Source organism: Falco biarmicus, chromosome 8, assembly GCF_023638135.1.
Source record: "Falco biarmicus isolate bFalBia1 chromosome 8, bFalBia1.pri, whole genome shotgun sequence".
NCBI lineage: Eukaryota > Metazoa > Chordata > Aves > Falconiformes > Falconidae > Falco > Falco biarmicus.
Window position 1 is genome coordinate 41,561,988 of NC_079295.1, and position 16,771 is coordinate 41,578,758.

At 40.3% G+C, this 16,771-nt stretch overlaps 1 protein-coding gene across 9 annotated transcripts in view; it reads left to right on the forward strand.

Annotated features, from left to right (window-relative positions):
* Window positions 1-16,771, forward strand: part of MBD5 (methyl-CpG binding domain protein 5) — a 147,671-nt gene that overhangs the window by 95,702 nt on the left and 35,198 nt on the right. For 5 of the 9 annotated variants that reach the window (XM_056349670.1, XM_056349674.1, XM_056349675.1 and 2 more), the window contains exons 6-9: window positions 3,685-4,366; window positions 9,064-9,166; window positions 9,822-10,002; window positions 13,102-15,240. In XM_056349670.1, coding sequence (XP_056205645.1) covers window positions 4,254-4,366; window positions 9,064-9,166; window positions 9,822-10,002; window positions 13,102-15,240 — 2,536 coding nt within the window. In that variant the 5' untranslated portion in view covers window positions 3,685-4,253. The remainder of the gene's footprint in view (window positions 1-3,684; window positions 4,367-9,063; window positions 9,167-9,821; window positions 10,003-13,101; window positions 15,241-16,771) is intronic. The other 4 variants (XM_056349669.1, XM_056349671.1, XM_056349668.1 and 1 more) reach the window with 4 other exon arrangements.

The following is a 16,771-nucleotide window of genomic DNA, read 5'->3' on the forward strand; positions in this document are numbered from 1 at the left end:
ATGAAATATTTTTAAGCATATTGTAATGAAACTGGACTGCAAAACAAATCTAAATGGCATGTCTTGGCGCACAGAAAAAAGAAGTAATTGATTTAGATGTGGAAAGTTGTGTTACTTGTGGTGAGATAACATGAGTTGTCTGGAGTTGTTATGAGATTACAGAGAAGAGGTATTTATTACATGGGTTGATGAAAATCAGACCTTTGGATAGAATCCAGTGTCCAAAATACTTTGGATTTAGTCCAGAATCCAAATATTTTCTATCCCAATCCAAAGTACTTCAGATAGAATACTTTGATGGAGAAGGGGAAAATGGTACATCAAGAGACGGGATTTTTCTGCAGTCAAGTTGGAAGATTCCGGACTGGTACGAAGTGTAGAGGTTTGAGTAGTCTACTGGATGCTCCGTACGTCAGAGCATTCACGGTCAGGCTGATCCCTACTGGCATTTCAATGCCTTTTTTCAATCACGGAACAGTTTGCCAAACCTAATAGAGCAGTGCCACTGTCTCCTCAGCTGTCCCTTTCAACTTGCAGCTTCGTGTCTCGGCTGCCTTGTCCTATAAAATGTATTATAAACCCAGCCTCCGCCAACGATAGGGTGGGCAAGCCAGACCTAGCCCGGTTTAAGTGACTCTCATCCTCTTTTTTTTTTTTCACTGCTGTCTTCCTTAGCTCCATTTTCTTTCTTTGGCTGATAACTGGTTATTGGGAAAACACAACAGCTGTCCTTTGTTGAATCAGATTTGGGGAGCTTAACTCTTCCTGGAGAGACCTGTACTATGCTTAACTTTTCTATGGTGTTATGCAGTTAAATAAAATAACGCATAGCAACTCTGCACGTGCAGTTTAATGAAGGATTTCTGGACCAAAACGTCAATGGCACGCTCTTAATTTTGCCATTCATGCCTAATAGAAAAGTGCAAGGGTTGCAAGATGTGCTGGGTGTTTTATTGCCTGCTGTTTGTGGAAAACTGCACAGGACTGTGCTGGGGTTTAGTGAGAAAAAATCTCACTTCCATGAGCGTTTTCCTATAAAACATGGCTAGTTACACACCGATTAGCTATGTACTTCTACATGGCTAGTTACTTATAAGCTGCGTACTAAGAAGCTTCCAGGGAGCCTTAGCCCTCTTCTGTAATTCATTGCACACAGGCACATCGGTGAGTCTCACAGACCCCAACTTGCATATGAGCACAGTAAATTACGAGATAAAGGTCATACTCCTGGATGCTGGGAGCAGCATTGTTCTGTTCTCTGCTTAGGGCGAGTGTGGTGCCTGAAGTATTTCTGTACCTGGGGAAGAATGGGAACTGGATTGTTTTACCGGTGCTCTGATTCATCTTTATTTTTTACATCACTCGAATCTTTGTGTTAGTTTACAGTTATTTAGTCTCTAGTATTCCTCAAGAAAACGTCATACAAATAATAAACTTTGACTGAAGGTATGTGATTGAAGCAGCCATTTTATTTCAGTTCATTGTACTGAGTAAAAATATTCAGATGTTTTCCACAGAAGAAGCAGTTAGGTGAATTCTTTTGCTTCTTTTAGTACTATTTCAAGCTATGTGCAGTACAGAAAAATGGTTTAACTGATTAGATGATGATAAGTATTATGGTGGTGATGGAATGGGATGTTAGCTGAGGCAGGGCATTGCAGAAGCAGTAGAAATAGAAGGTTACTTCAAAGCATCGTTTGCTCCTTGTGCAAAAAAGAAATTGATGGCTGTTGCTTTCTTGTAATGTATCCAGTGTGATTGCCCTAAATAGCAACATGAGCCACAGCAAGACTGGGCTCAGGGGTGAGTAACCTCCTCTGCACTAAGTGCTTCCAGTATTTTAAATACGTATTTTCTGATTCTGATTCTGCTGACAGACAATTTTCATGAAAAATAATACGAAAATAATTTACCTATTTTAGCCTTACATGGGACCTGCAATTAAAATACCAATGCAGCATTCAGCAGTAATGCTGAAACGAAGGTAAATTCTGCCTTGGTTTTGATGAAACATCACCTGCTGTCTTCTTAATCAGGATAAAACCAATCAAACACCAAAACTTGTAACTGAAAACCTGAGAGAGTCCTGAACTGTTGCCTAGTGCTCTCCAAATCCTTTTTCTGTGTACCAGGTTTAGAGATTAAAGGGTAGATTGCTTTCATATGAGAGGTGGCAAGGTGTTTCATGTGACATTCACTCTAACCTTCACTAGCTGGTACTCCGTCACCTCTCCGCTGTCAGTGAGCGGGATCTCAACGTAGTCTCTTCATCCCTTCCCTGGTTTTAGCTGGCCAAGGATTACATCCTATTGGAGTGCGCCAGAGTACAGGAAAGTTGAAAGAGGTCCCTGCAAAACAGCGCCAGGCTGTTCTAGAAGGCTTTGTCCTGCAGAAAATCGCTCTCTTTATTCTGAAAATCACATGCTATCTTTTAGATTCCATTCACCTTAGTCAAGGTTGTATGTCCAGCCAGCTCCTTTCTTCCATTGTTCTTGTAAATAGCATGGCTATTTTTTTCATTTATGTAGCCTTTTGAACTTCAAATTTATAAGTAGCACATCTAAAGAGAATGTACTGCATAACTGTACTTAAGGGAATATTTTCGAGGACTATATTTATGCTTCTCTAGTCTTCCTTGAGTGGTCTTGAAGGAAGAAGCTGTTGTTGACGTTAAATATACATGTAATGCGTTGTTGGTACTATTGTTGGAACTGTTGTAGGATTCTAAGTCTTTATGTTCCATTTCTATCTCAAAAAACCTTTTCTTAGTAAAATTGGTCAGGTCTACAATAACATTTACTATGTTTTAAAGTGTTAGCATAACATTAGCATTAGGAATAAAGCAGAATTGACATGCAATTCCGAATGAAACCTTTTAGCATTGTTACTACAACCGTCACCAATGCCATCTTATGTTTGAGTTCTAGGATTGTTGTTTTTTCTGACACATTTTCTATTTGAATCCCATATTCCAATTTGTCTCACCGTAAGAAAATGTCCAATCTCTAGAGTTAAGTCTCACCTGGTCAACTTGAAAAACTGTTTGGGGGGAATAGCACAGTTCACATCATTCTGAACTTCTGTCATGAAGATTTGCTCATACAGTGTAATCGTACAGAGGGGGTTTGTCACTTATGATATTCAGATTGTTTCATAGGTATTCTGAGATCAGTGTATTGATGCTGGCTTTTCCCTTTTTATTATACAATTCTTTGTAAGGTGATTGTTTTAATTTAGTCTAACTGCAGGGTTTTTTCATTTTTATGGATATTATCAACCCTAGAAGCAGCTTCCTTCACATTACATTCATTCAGTTTTATAAACAATTTTTAAAGGGCATTAATTGAGCTAGTCATCTGTTGATAATTCTGAACAGAAGCATATGTGAAACTACTCAGTTAAAAGATACATTCCTTAATTTACCCACACTGTGCATTAACTGTTTAGTAACTGTTGCAGTCTCGTAGCTTTTAAGATGTAGCTCCCTTGCATCCACACAGAAATAGAATGTGCTAGCAGGATTATATTTACTCTAAACCTTATTTTGATGGTTCCATTAAAATTTTAAATTTTGATTCTAAGCTCTTTAAATGGATGCAGCTGTACAGATCTTCATGAGTTACTGAACTGGGCTGGAAGACTTCAGCAAATGGTTCATGTGTTTTCTATATCTGTATTTTTCAGACTGTTTTATTGGAGCCAGGGAGTCATGAAAGAAACTCAAGAAGACAACTTGGATAATGAACGGAAGATAAAAAGAAAACAAAAAGAATGTGGCATATAAAGGGTATAATACCTGGAGGTATTAGATCTGACTCATATTTATAAAAATGAGACGAGCTTTCACAAAATACAAGTTATCTTAGACAGTCATCAAGCTTGGAGCCATGCTGTTGAACTAGAAATTCTCCTTTTCCCCATTCTCCTTTTTGACAGGTAACAAAGGATTGGTGAATTATGATTTTCCCAAGTTGGAAGCACTAATTTTTATCTATATAGTTCATCCTTATGAATATATAAGGAGTTAAACATTGCATATTTAATGTGGATTATAATGGGAAACTGACTCATTAACAAAAATGGCCACTTTTAAGGACTTGGTTTCAAACTGAGCTGGAGCCTCCCAATGCACTTTGTACAGTTTGGGGAAAGGTGTACTGAATGGCTGCCTTCGGGAGGCCATGATGACATGTAGTAAAAGGATATCATCTTACTGTTGATATCTTTGAAGACTCATAAACAGAAACAGAAAAATGAATGGTGGAAAGGAGTGTGACGGAGGGGACACGGATGGAGGGCCACCAGCAGTGCAAGTTCCCGTTGGTTGGCAGCGACGGGTGGACCAAAGTGGAGTGCTCTATATCAGGTAAGGTTATCTGAGGTGGTTGCTGGGTTTGGTTTTGTTGTAGCTTTGCCAGAAGGTGTGGATTAGTAAATGAGTGACTCAGCTCATCTTTTGTACTCAGAAACTTCAAGGGCTTGCTCCTTTGAAGTACGTGATCATTTTTTCTGCTATTAGTGGAGTCCGCTTGTGTCAGTTGTGCCATTTGCATGCCCTTAACGTACTCTCAAATCTGATATTGCTTGTTCTTGAAAATTTGATAATCCTCGCTATACATTTTGCTTTAGGCGTCAATAGTTCTTTATTACTTATTATTGTCATATGGGTTTTAAAGCTAAGCAGTAGCAGATTTAACCTTCGTTATTATCTTTATTATTCAAACTTTTTACAATTAAACTAACCAGAGGTTTAGTGATATGTCACATCTGAGATGGTGAGAAACCTCTGCTGTCTTTTGCCTGCTCCCAGATGCATAGGCACTGCCTTCTCCTTGGACCAGTACAGGCTTTTTGTCAGAGCCCTTGCTGGTCGAATCCCAAGTGGTGAGCAGGCGTGCAGACAGCTCGTGGCGGGTGAGGTGGAGTGGGGCTTTCTTTTTCCATCAGCAACAAGCCTTCAGCTCGGTTCATGCCATGCAACTTTATCCTGACATTCTGTAGCTCTTTTTGCCTAAGTCTTTTCTGGGTTTGTGGTCCAGGTCTCCATAACGCTTTTGTGTTTTACTTACCCTCTTTTGAAAGGAAATGTAAATACTGTGACTTCTTAGTTGCTGCAGAAAACATCAGGTTTTATATGCCCTGTGAAGGTTCTGTGTTTAGTATCGCTGACATTCTCCAGCAAGATTTACTTCTATGGATTCGCCATGTTTCTTATGTAGAAAAAATAGGAACACAAGCCTAAATCCAAAGTTTTAGGCATTTTATTTCTTTATTTTGTTAGCTTATTGGATATTTTTTTTTTGCTTTACCCTGGAACAGTCACGAAGAAATACACTGAAATTACTATTAAATAAATCTGTTCAGACAAACAGACTATAAATTAAGTGTTATTGGAAAAAAGATCAAAGTTATCTTTAACAAAATATGGGTACATCAGTTTCACATCACAGAAGTTTAAGTGATTATTAGTCTGTTATTTGCTTAATCTTATTCCACTGTTCTGTGATTAAAATAACCACATCTTCACAACATTTTATGTATTACCAATACAGAATTCTTTAATGAGTCAAAGCATACTCCAATTTTACACTAAACTACCATAAAAGATCAAATGCATTCCAGGATTTCTTGTTTATATTCTCAATTAGCAGAATCAAACAAAATCCATGTCAGTGATATGCATGTCAAAGATAAATCGCCTTCCCCTTGTATTTCTCATTACAGCTGTAATTTACTGGGCCTCTGCCTTAGTTAAAAATCAATGAGAAAGAAAAAGTTGTGGGTTGTGTTGTTTCCTGTCATCTCTATAGACAGGCATCAGGACATACAATGCTTTGGTATTTTTATATACCTGATGATCCTACCTGCTTTTGAACTTCATTTTATCCCGCTATAAGAAGCAGGTCAGAAAGCTGGTGCTGCTTCTTCAAACCTGTGACTAACATTTTTTAACTAGTAAATTTGGTATAATTCTGACAGTTACTTGCTTTTCTGTCTTCTTTTTAGATACGTTCTCATTGTTCAGGACGACTCACTTAATATTTCTGTTCTGAATTGCCCACACAAAACAGTATTTATTCTATTAATCAAGCTTACCAGTTGCCTTTTTCATCTGGGGGAAGCTTGTATTATTTCTGCCCTCCTCCCAAGCTTTGCCCATACATTTTTTTTTCCCCAAGGGTTACTTTTCTAGTTGCCTTCTCTAAGCCATTCTGATTAAGGAGGGGCGCTTAGTATGGTCCACAGCTCTTACATTCTTGCTCGGTGAAAAGCGCAGGGTAGGACACGTTGGTTGGAAAGGACAGAAGTCAAATAGTCGAACCTCCTGCTTGACGGGGAGCATCCGTAGCACTCGATCAGGTCAGCCCTCGCTTTCGCCAGCTGCATCTTCAAGGACTGAGTTTCCACAACCTCTCTGGGTAACCTGCTCTGGTGCTGCACTGCCCTTCTGGAGGAACAACCACCCTGAAAATACGCACGGCATTTATCGAGAGAATGAAAGGTCAAACAATATTGACTCAAAAGCTATCCGAGGGAAAATTAGTGTATATATTAAGATCTGACGTGATTTAACTAGAATAGATGATCCCAGCTGAGTAAGGACTCATTCTATTTGTGCCTCCTTATAAAGCACGCATCTTCTGTCAGCTGGCAACAGTTTATTTGGATTAAAAGCATTAACTAACCAGTGTTTATCACCTGGTAAAAGCAGTGAGTTGAGTCTCTCCTTTTCATAGTAAAACACTGCCTTAAAGTAAGACCTAAATCTCCTCTTCAGTTTACTGTTCGTCAGTAGTCATCAGGGGAATGAACTGGGAAAAGCTCTTTAATAATAGGAACAGATTTCACAACTGGCAGTAACAGATCCTAATATATTTTATAATCTGCTCTTTCTTGCTTCTTTGGGAGGCCTAAAACTTCTGGATGACCTTATGTGCTGAAAAGAACCTGGTAGTTTCTTAGATAGGAAGCTGTGGATTATCCTTTGCAGTATGAGGAAATTTGTGCACACACAAGATACTTCGCAATTACATAGGTCTGCCCAGGAACAAGGCAGAAACAGGAAAAAATGGGCCTTTTAAAATTTTTATTGTTTCTTATGGAGAAATAACCATGCGTATATGTGCAGTAGGGATGCTGAATCCCACATGCCACAGATCTGGTGGACTGGTCTGTGCAGTCCTGATAAGCGTGAGTATCCAGACCGTCCTTTACACCACTGATCGTCGGTGCACTACAGATGTGCCTTGCAGGTCTGTTGTTTCTGGGCTCTGGTATATCTCCTTGTGCCTGAACTGGAGATGGGTGTGCAGGCAAACCAAATGCCAAGGAAGGTTATTTAAAATTGCTTTATTCTAAAAATAGGGGGGGAAATGAACTCTGATGGTATAGCTTTACTTTTGCTGCTCAGTGAGCCCTTTTTACTAAATAAAATGGCATCCTGATTCCAGAGCATTTTCCCAGGGACACCTTTAAACGCAAGTTTTTAAGCATCACAGAAAGTGTCTGTAGAGGTTCTGTGTGTAGATGAGACAGCGTAGAGCAAACGCCATGAGTTCCTTGCACGAGTAGCTGTTACATCTTCAGGTGTGGACCTTGCCTGGGGTGAGCAGTCATTCCTGTGTGCATAGTCAGAACAGGTTGGGAAAACCCAAAGCGATCAGCCAGCACTGGAGATGTGGATCCAAAGTAGAGGACAAGTGATACTCACAGAGTTAAAATGTGATCATGGTAGCACCGTGGTTTAATCAGTCTATAGCTGAATTTAAAATAAATAAAAATAAAGGGTAATTTCCCCCTGCTCCCTCAGTATTTCAATTTAAGACAGACTTTCTGACCCATCTATCACTTCATACCTGTAATGTTATTTTTAGATTGCTCTTTTATCTTGCTTACCCTCAGAACTGTCACTGTTACACATATTCAACCTGGGCAGTTGTCTCTGAAATAACTAGTTCAGGGCAAGTCTGGCAAATAAATTACTTACTTAAACTGTCAGCATAACTTATTAATGTCAGTTGCATATGTTGCTTTATATGTGACTTAGTTCTGGTGCGGAATTAGGTGTTTATACATCGGGTTTTAACTACGAAAGTTCGTCATAGTTTGGAATTCTGACTCTTGACTGTTTTCATGATCCAAACTATTCCACTTAAGTTGGTTGGGTTTTTTTTTAAATAAGGGCTGTTTAAAGCTACCATTAAGAACCAGTGTTTTAGCCAGTCCTCATAAATTATCGTATTCTTTCCCTGATAAACAGTTTAGATGGCTAAGCAATAAAGAGCAATCTGGAAGTTAGAAGCTTGTGACATGAGAACTTTTTTCATCTTATGAATTAGTGATTTTGCCGTAACAGAATTTCCAGTGTCCTATTTTTGGATATGAAGATAATGATTTTCTGGTGGGAGTTAGAGAAATCCAAGTGCAGTTTATCACAAACTCACTGGACCGGCTTCTTGGTGTAAAACTTCTCACTTTGAGTGAGAATGAATGAAACCAAACTGTTTATGAAACTAAGAGACCCAGCCCCAAACAGTTTTCTTACTGTGCCCCCTTTTCTTGTTGTCTCGTACTTCTCCAAAGACACTTCTGTGTTTTTTTTTCTTTTTAAATTAGGTCCCAGTCCTGAAAAGTACAGATGACTGTCATGCCTGCATGGAACTGCAGTGATGTGATGGAGGGGGGGGAGGTCCATGGGGACTGCATTCTGCCTGTGTGTTATACTTTAGAGGAGGGAGAAAAATAATCTTAGTATAGCTAGGCAGTAGTTAAGGCTTTCAAGCAGGACTATGATGTGAATATCAGTAGTCTCAGTTTCTTTTCTTTCTGCACTTGATGTGTTTATCTTTCTATAATAAAATCATACTTAAAATTTGTGGGGGTTTTGGCTGTTTTTTAGAAGTATCATCTGCGTTCTGGACTAAAAGCAAGAAGTACTATGAAACAAAAATGTGAAATCTTAGCTGTGTTAATTTAAACACACTCTATGCGAGCTGTTAGGCTGGGAGATAGAAGTCACAACCTATCAGATAACTTGTATTCATCATTTCTGTTCCTTTACAGTCCCAGTGGGTCTTTATTATCCTGCTTGGAGCAGGTGAAGACTTACTTGCTGACTGATGGAACATGCAAGTGTGGCCTAGAATGTCCTCTTGTTCTTCCCAAGGTAAAAAAAAAAAGCATTATTTTTGATCTCTGTGCTATGATCTTTATGAGCTAACTATGTCAGCTGATGTGCTATGCCATGACTTAATCTCTGTTCAGATCATATATATAAAATGAGGTAAGTGGTATACACCCAAAGATATACCATAAAATACAAAATGAATCTCCCCTCTGCCTTCTCCCCTCATGGAAAAGATCTGACTTGGGGTTTATGGTGTTTGAACATTTTCCTATTTGGAAACCTACTGTCGACAGAGTCATGTTAACATGTGAGAATCAGAGTGAGACGCTGACTTAGGTGATAGCTTCAGTGTCAGCTTCACAATTTCATGGTCTATACACAAATGGTAAACTTTTCTTCTTAAACACACATGGGTCCTTTCTCCTTTTTCTCCCTACGCTGTATACTGAGGAGTGTTAAAGTTCTGTTGCTAGATGACAACTTCCATGACTCTGTTTACTTATTATAAATACATTCACTTTTTATTCATAATTTTGAAACAACTGCAAAGGTATCTCTTGGGCAAGTAGGAGCAGTCAGCTAGCTCTAAGGAACAGAGGCAAATCTAATTCTATGTAAAATTTCTGATTTAGGTATATTGCATGAGTTTGCTGCCTATAATCATTATTTTAAATGTTGGAATTTTTACTCTCAGGTCTTTAACTTTGATCCTGGAGCTGCTGTGAAGCAAAGAACTGCTGAAGATGTTAAAGCGGACGAAGATGTCACCAAACTATGCATACATAAAAGGAAAATTATTGCTGTGGCTACACTTCATAAAAGCATGGAAGCACCGCATCCTTCACTAGTTCTAACTAGTCCTGGTGGTGGAACAAGTGAGTAAAATCCTGCAGAATCATTCAATTACCTAATTTTAGATATATGTAATTAATATGCAGAAGCACCCCCAAAAGTTTTATGTATCTATGAGTGCAACAGTAAACAGATTCAAGGAAAAAATAGAGGTAGTAATTAGAGAGATGTAGGTAGATAGAAGATGAGTCTAAAAAGCAGGTCATCCCAGACTAAGAGCATGATTTTCTTGGAAAAGATATCAGATTTTTCTAGACAAAGAAAATACATTAGCTCTCATCTTTTGGAACTGTAGTAATATGTCTGATATTCGGTCACATGGGAAATTAGAGAAGCAGAATAAAGTGATTATAAAGGGATTAGAATGTGGCTAAGGACTTGGCTAAATGGGAAATTGTATTGCAAGGCAGAATATACAGAAAGAGAAGATCTCCACTGTAATTTCTCAAGGATTATTTTTGGGGACCAACCCGGATTAGCGTTTTCATTATCCATATCAACAAAAAATGAGGTAATTTGTTGATGGATGAAGTTGACAGGTATTATCAAATCAAGAGAGGATCAAAACATGTTGAAAAACCTGGGGATCATTGAGACCTGGAGTGAAAGAAAAGGTATAGCAACAAATCCTGTTAATTGTAAGGTTATTCACCTGGGGACTAGTGAAAAAAGCTATTAGCTGTAAATTATTGAGCTGATCAAAGATGCCTGTGAGCAGTACCAGATGGCAGTATGGTGCAGATCAATGTGACTCTGAGAGAAGGAAGTACGAACGCCGTTGTATGCTTACTGCCTTCCTCCGCTGCTGTTCTCGCTGGCGGCACTCAAGCTGAAATAGAGCAGAGGCTTTTCTCTTAGTGAACTGCAAAACCTGTTTTATGAAAGTCATCTAAAAGCGTTTAGCTTGTTCAACCTAGCAAAATGGTGGCTTGAAGGAGATACGATTGCCGTCAATAAAGGCATCAGGAGAATCAGCACCAGAAAATAAAGCTACTTCAGCTAAAGGACAAAGTTAGCACTGAAAGAAACAGCTACAAAACCAGAGTGGCATAGAAACTGAAACTGTCAGTTAGGAGCTTTGTAAGGATTACAAGGAAAGGTTCCAAAGCAGTCTTACAAGTCCAAATGGTTAGGACAAAGGAGTGAAGGTTACTTTTAAGACAGCGCTCGGTTAAGTTTATAGTGATGTTATAGTGATATACTCTGATGCATGCAACTTCTGAGAAATGGCCCTTGATAATCTGAGAGATATTTTGCACCCCTATATTGCTGTAATAATAGCTGGCTAATTGCTGGCTGCTCTTGACTTCATAGTGGAAAGTTTTTAAGAGTATAAAAATAAATAATAAATTTCAGATACATAGCCAATGCTACAATACCAGTGCTGTTCATAGTACTGATGTGCTCTTGCATTTTCAAATTGCTATTTGCGATTTTAAAGCTTTTAAAAATTGGGGTTTTCAATGTCGTGGTTTGGGTTTTTTAAACAGTGCAGTTTCCCAAATGACTATGCGTTTTCCTTATTATTTTTTTTTTATTCTTTATGGGTAGTACTCAAACTACATTTCTGTTTTCAAAAAATTAGCAAAATGAAGGAGGTAAAACCAGCTGAATATCAAAGACACAAGTCATGTTTATGTGGCCTTGCCTTCTCTGTTGATCAGAATTTTGTGCATTAAGCAAAGAAGAAAATATCCCTAAATTGCCTTTGTAAACAAAATGTCTTTTCATTTATGCACAGTTACATTTTACTATTTCTTTGGTCCAATATTCAAGGTGAGGGTTCTCGTACACACTTGTTTTGCAGTTCATTCTGGAGATTTGTCCCCTAAATGAGACACTGGTTGTATTTTGGGAAAGGTAATATGTTTGTTTCTGTCATGATGTAGCCGGTTGAGCAAATAGGATGAAGGCAGGATTGTCAGTGCCATCTGTCTCCTATGGCCAGGCTGGAGGAAAGAAGGGAATTGGGTTCTTGTGAGTTGAGGAATTTAAAGGCACCTCTGAATTCATTTGAACATGAAATCTCTAGCTCATTATCCAAGTTTAAGTTTGCATATTCAGAGGCTGCATGCCAAGCACTCCAAGCTGAATTACAATTTCCCAGAGCAGTAGAACTGGCAGAAAGTCCACCAGACTTGAGCTGCTTGTGATGGTGTTCTTAAAGTAAAACATTGAAAAAAATCTTTTTAAATAAAACTGGTATTAGTGGACAGAAAAGGAAAGTGGTCTTGTGCTTCTAGGAATGTCTAGTGTCAAAGCCAGGATTTACTGGGGGGGTTCTGTTGCGGGGAGGCTCGCATGTCTGCATATCCAAATATCCCCAAGGCTTTTATCCTGAAAACAAACGGTAGAGCCCCTTCTTAAATTAAGCATCTTCACCCCAAGCAAAGCTCGTTGCAGAAGCTGCAGGGAAAGTAATACAGGACATGATATAATGTATGTCTTTGCGTGTTCAGCAAGGCAGTTCCCAGGACCAGATGAACTCAGAGGACTGGAACTCGGTGCCAGCGAGTGATGTGGAGTAGCTGCGTCCTGCCTTGCACAGCCTCGGTCTCTGCAGTGGCCTGCTTGGCTGAACAGACATCTGGGCCGGAGCTGTATGGCATGGCTCCCCCGGCATCCTCACCGGGGACCGCAGCTGGGGCAGGACCCTGCTCGCGGTGGGGTGTGGGGAAGCTGGGCTGAGCCCTTGCTGGGCTTTGTTCCTCCTGGACTCGATAGGTGGCGCCAGAGGCTCCTTTTCCCTGCACAGGGATCCCCTGCTTGCTCCTCCCGCCAGCTCTTCCAGCGGTACCCAAAGCGGTGATGCTGGAGGTTCAGGAGTAGGACACGAGTTGATGGTTAGAAAGAAAAGACGGAGGGGAAGGACAAAGATTTAAAGTTGTCCGTATTTATGCACTCTTTATCTGGGATATGGAGATCTGTACTGCTGCGCTATGTAATAGGGTAGCATGCACTGTTCCAGCAACTACTTGATGGTTTAGGTATTATTTCTGTTGAGGCAAAAATTTAGCCAAGAGGCTTTCTAGCTTTTATAAATATTTTCACACGCAGTAGTTTTGCGCTGAAATGTGTGACAACAGATTTCAAACCAGTAACTGTTGTGTTTTTAATATCAGGTGCAACTCCAGTAGTTCCTACTCGAGCAGCAACTCCAAGATCAATGAGGAATAAATCACATGAAGGAATTACAAATTCTGTGATGCCAGAATGTAAGACTCCTTTCAAGTTGATGATAGGGGCATCTAATGCCATGGGTAGGCTTTACGTGCAAGAAATGGCTGGAAGCCAGCAACAAGAACTTCATTCTGTCTATCCTAGGCAGAGATTGGGTAGTAATGAACTTGGACAGAAGTCTCCGTATCGTGGCAGTCATGGTGGGATGCCCAGTCCAGCTTCATCAGGATCACAGATATACGGAGATGGCTCAATCTCTCCTAGGACTGACCCACTTGGAAGCCCTGATGTTTTCACAAGGAACAATCCCAATTTTCACGGAGCACCCAACTCTAGTCCTATTCACATGAACAGGACACCTCTGTCTCCACCATCAGTAATGCTACATGGTTCTCCCATACAGTCATCCTGTGCAATGGCTGGAAGGACTAATATACCTCTTTCCCCAACATTGACCACAAAAAGCCCAGTAATGAAAAAACCCATGTGTAATTTTTCAACTGGTATGGAAATACCACGAGCAATGTTTCACCATAAACCGCCCCAAGGTCCACCCCCACCTCCTCCACCGCCTTCTTGTGCTCTTCAGAAAAAGCCATTAACATCAGAAAAGGATCCACTTGGCATACTTGACCCTATTCCTAGCAAACCAGTGAATCAGAATCCTGTTATCATTAACCCAACTACTTTCCATTCAAATGTCCACTCTCAGGTACCTGTGATGAATGTAAGCATGCCTCCTGCTGTCGTCCCTTTGCCAAGTAATCTTCCTTTGCCAACGGTAAAACCTGGTCACATGAACCATGGAAGTCATGTTCAAAGAGTTCAGCATTCTGCTTCAACTTCCCTTTCTCCTTCACCAGTGACGTCCCCAGTTCATATGATGGGATCCGGGATTGGAAGGATCGAGGCTTCTCCCCAAAGATCACGTTCTTCTTCCACATCATCAGATCATGGAAACTTCCTGCTGCCTCCAGTAGCTCCACAGTCATCGTGTAGTGGTATTAAAGTTCCTCCCAGGTCTCCAAGGTCAACAATAGGGTCACCGAGACCATCAATGCCATCTAGCCCTTCCACCAAACATGATGGACTTAATCAATACAAGGACATCCCTAACCCATTAATTGCTGGAATGAGTAATGTATTAAATCCTCCAAACAATGCAGTTTTTTCTACTGCATCGGCTGGAAGCGGTTCCTTGAAGAGTCAGCCTGGTTTGCTGGGAATGCCTTTAAATCAGATCTTGAACCAGCACAATGCTGCCTCTTTTCCAGCAAGCAGTTTACTCTCAGCAGCAGCCAAAGCACAGCTAGCAAATCAAAATAAACTTGCTGGTAACAACAGTAACAGCAGTAGCAATTCTGGACCTGTTGCCAGTGGTGGCAACAACGAAGGACATAGCACTTTAAATACCATGTTCCCTCCTGCTGCCAATGTGCTTCTACCAACGACTGAAGGGCAAAGCGGCCGAGCAGCACTGAGAGATAAATTGATGTCTCAGCAAAAAGATCCTCTGAGAAAACGAAAGCAGCCGACCACTACGGTGTTGAGTTTGCTGAGACAGTCTCAGTTGGACAGTTCCGGAGTTTCCAAAGCTGGATCTGATTTGATAAGAAAGCAAAGTCAAAGCTCCTTTCCCATCAGTTCTATGTCCCAGCTACTTCAGTCCATGAGTTGTCAAAGCTCTCACATGAGCAGCAATAGTACCACCAGTTGTGGGAGCTCAAATACTGCTTTACCTTGCTCTGGTAACCAGATGCATTTTGCAGACACCAGTATGAACTCTGGCAGTCTCCAGAACTCGCTGGCACAGAGTTTACCCTTGCGAGGGGAAGGTGTGCACTGCCAGAACACAAACACTAACTTTGTCCACGGTACTAGCCCGGGCACAACCAACCATCTTGCAGGTTTAATAAATCAGATGCAGGCTAGCGGGAACTGTGGGATGCTCAGTCAGTCAGGAATGGCTTTAGGAAATTCCTTACATCCAAACCCACCTCAGTCAAGAATCCAGGCATCCTCCACGCCAGTGATACCAAACAGCATTGTTAGCAGCTGTAATCAAACAAGTCCTGAAGCAGGTATGTTTCCTTTTAAAAGGATACCCCTGTGTTTGACTGCTTGGAAATACATGATGACTGTTTTTAAATGGGTTCCTTTTACACATCTGCTTTTTAAACTTGAGTTTACCAATATGAAGAGTATGCCTATTTCATGCTGATATCCACATACTCAACAACAACGCAAGTAAGAAAAATACAATTGTAAGCTAAAATAGATCTCCCTTTATCTGAGCAAAATCATCCTGGCCTCCTTACTGTGACAACTCTTGCTTCTTTTAACTGCCACGCATTCTACATGAAGTCCATCCATGCACTTTTGTATATGCCCAAGCATACACTTTTATCACTTGCCCAAATAAATTAGGTTTTTTTTCGCAGCAAACCCTGCTACTTCCACCCTAGAATGCTGTGGCTAACCTAGCAGTGTATGTCCGGGCTATGCATGTGTTCTTTACTGCTTGCATTAAAGTGTTGGTGTTACCAGATACTAGGAGTACAGAAGTTTACAAAATAACCCGTTTCAGGGACAGCGTGGGAGAATGCCGAGTCTGTGTTTGCCTTTATCATGATAATTTTACTAAGCTGGTAATTAAATGGGTGAATTAACTGTATATTCAGTTGGAAGAGTATAGAGATTTCCTGGTTTATTCGTCAGTGAAGACTTGGAGAGGAAACAGGTACGCTGCTGTTACTGTCTCCTTGCTGTTTAAACATTAAAAGGGAGATAGCTCAAAAAATTGTATTTCATTTAACTACTACTGGTTGAACAAAGTATACGGTTTTGGAAGATGGTACCGTGATATTTCTTAAGCAGAAAGAAAACCTTCCATTTGATGTTTAAGTCTTTCAGCTTGGTTAACTTTCAAAATGTGTGTTTGATACAATCATAGCTAAACTTCATCAGGTCAAATGAAAGTGACTGTAAGCATGCAAGCAGCCTCCCTCATTAACCCAAGAAAGAACCTGATATGTATTCCTGAGCTTCCTCCAAGGGAGCTGTTTATTCCTTAAAATATGGAATGGAATCATATAAAAACTGAATTACATAAAAATAATTTTCTAATATTATGCTGGTCACAGCTTCTGATGACTTTTAAGGGTTTCTCTTTCCATTCCTGGGGAAAAAAGGCTTGCTTTTTTTTTTTCCTTAGCTATATTGGTGGTTTGTGTTGCAAGCCAGCCGCTATTAATCCTTGCATGGCTGTTTTGCCTTGTCATGCTGACAAAGAGGGGAGTGTTTCCTGATGTACTCTGTCTCTTCTGAGACTTTGTACTCTCTTCTGAACAGAACAAAGGTCTGGGTTTGCCTTAGGAGCTTGTTTCCGTGTCCCTCTAAGCATACTAGAAAATGCCTTTAGCAAGGATTTTTTGGGTTTCCACCTCTGTGGAGCTCGGTGGGGAGCACTGGTAGGTATGGGTTCTTCTGAATTGTCACTGTCCACCCAGCTGAAGAAAGCTGTGACGTTATTGCAGCAGTGGACCACGTTAACTCGCCCTCCAGAGAGCAGAAAAAACTGAATGTGATGTGAGATAAGAGCCTGTGCAGCAG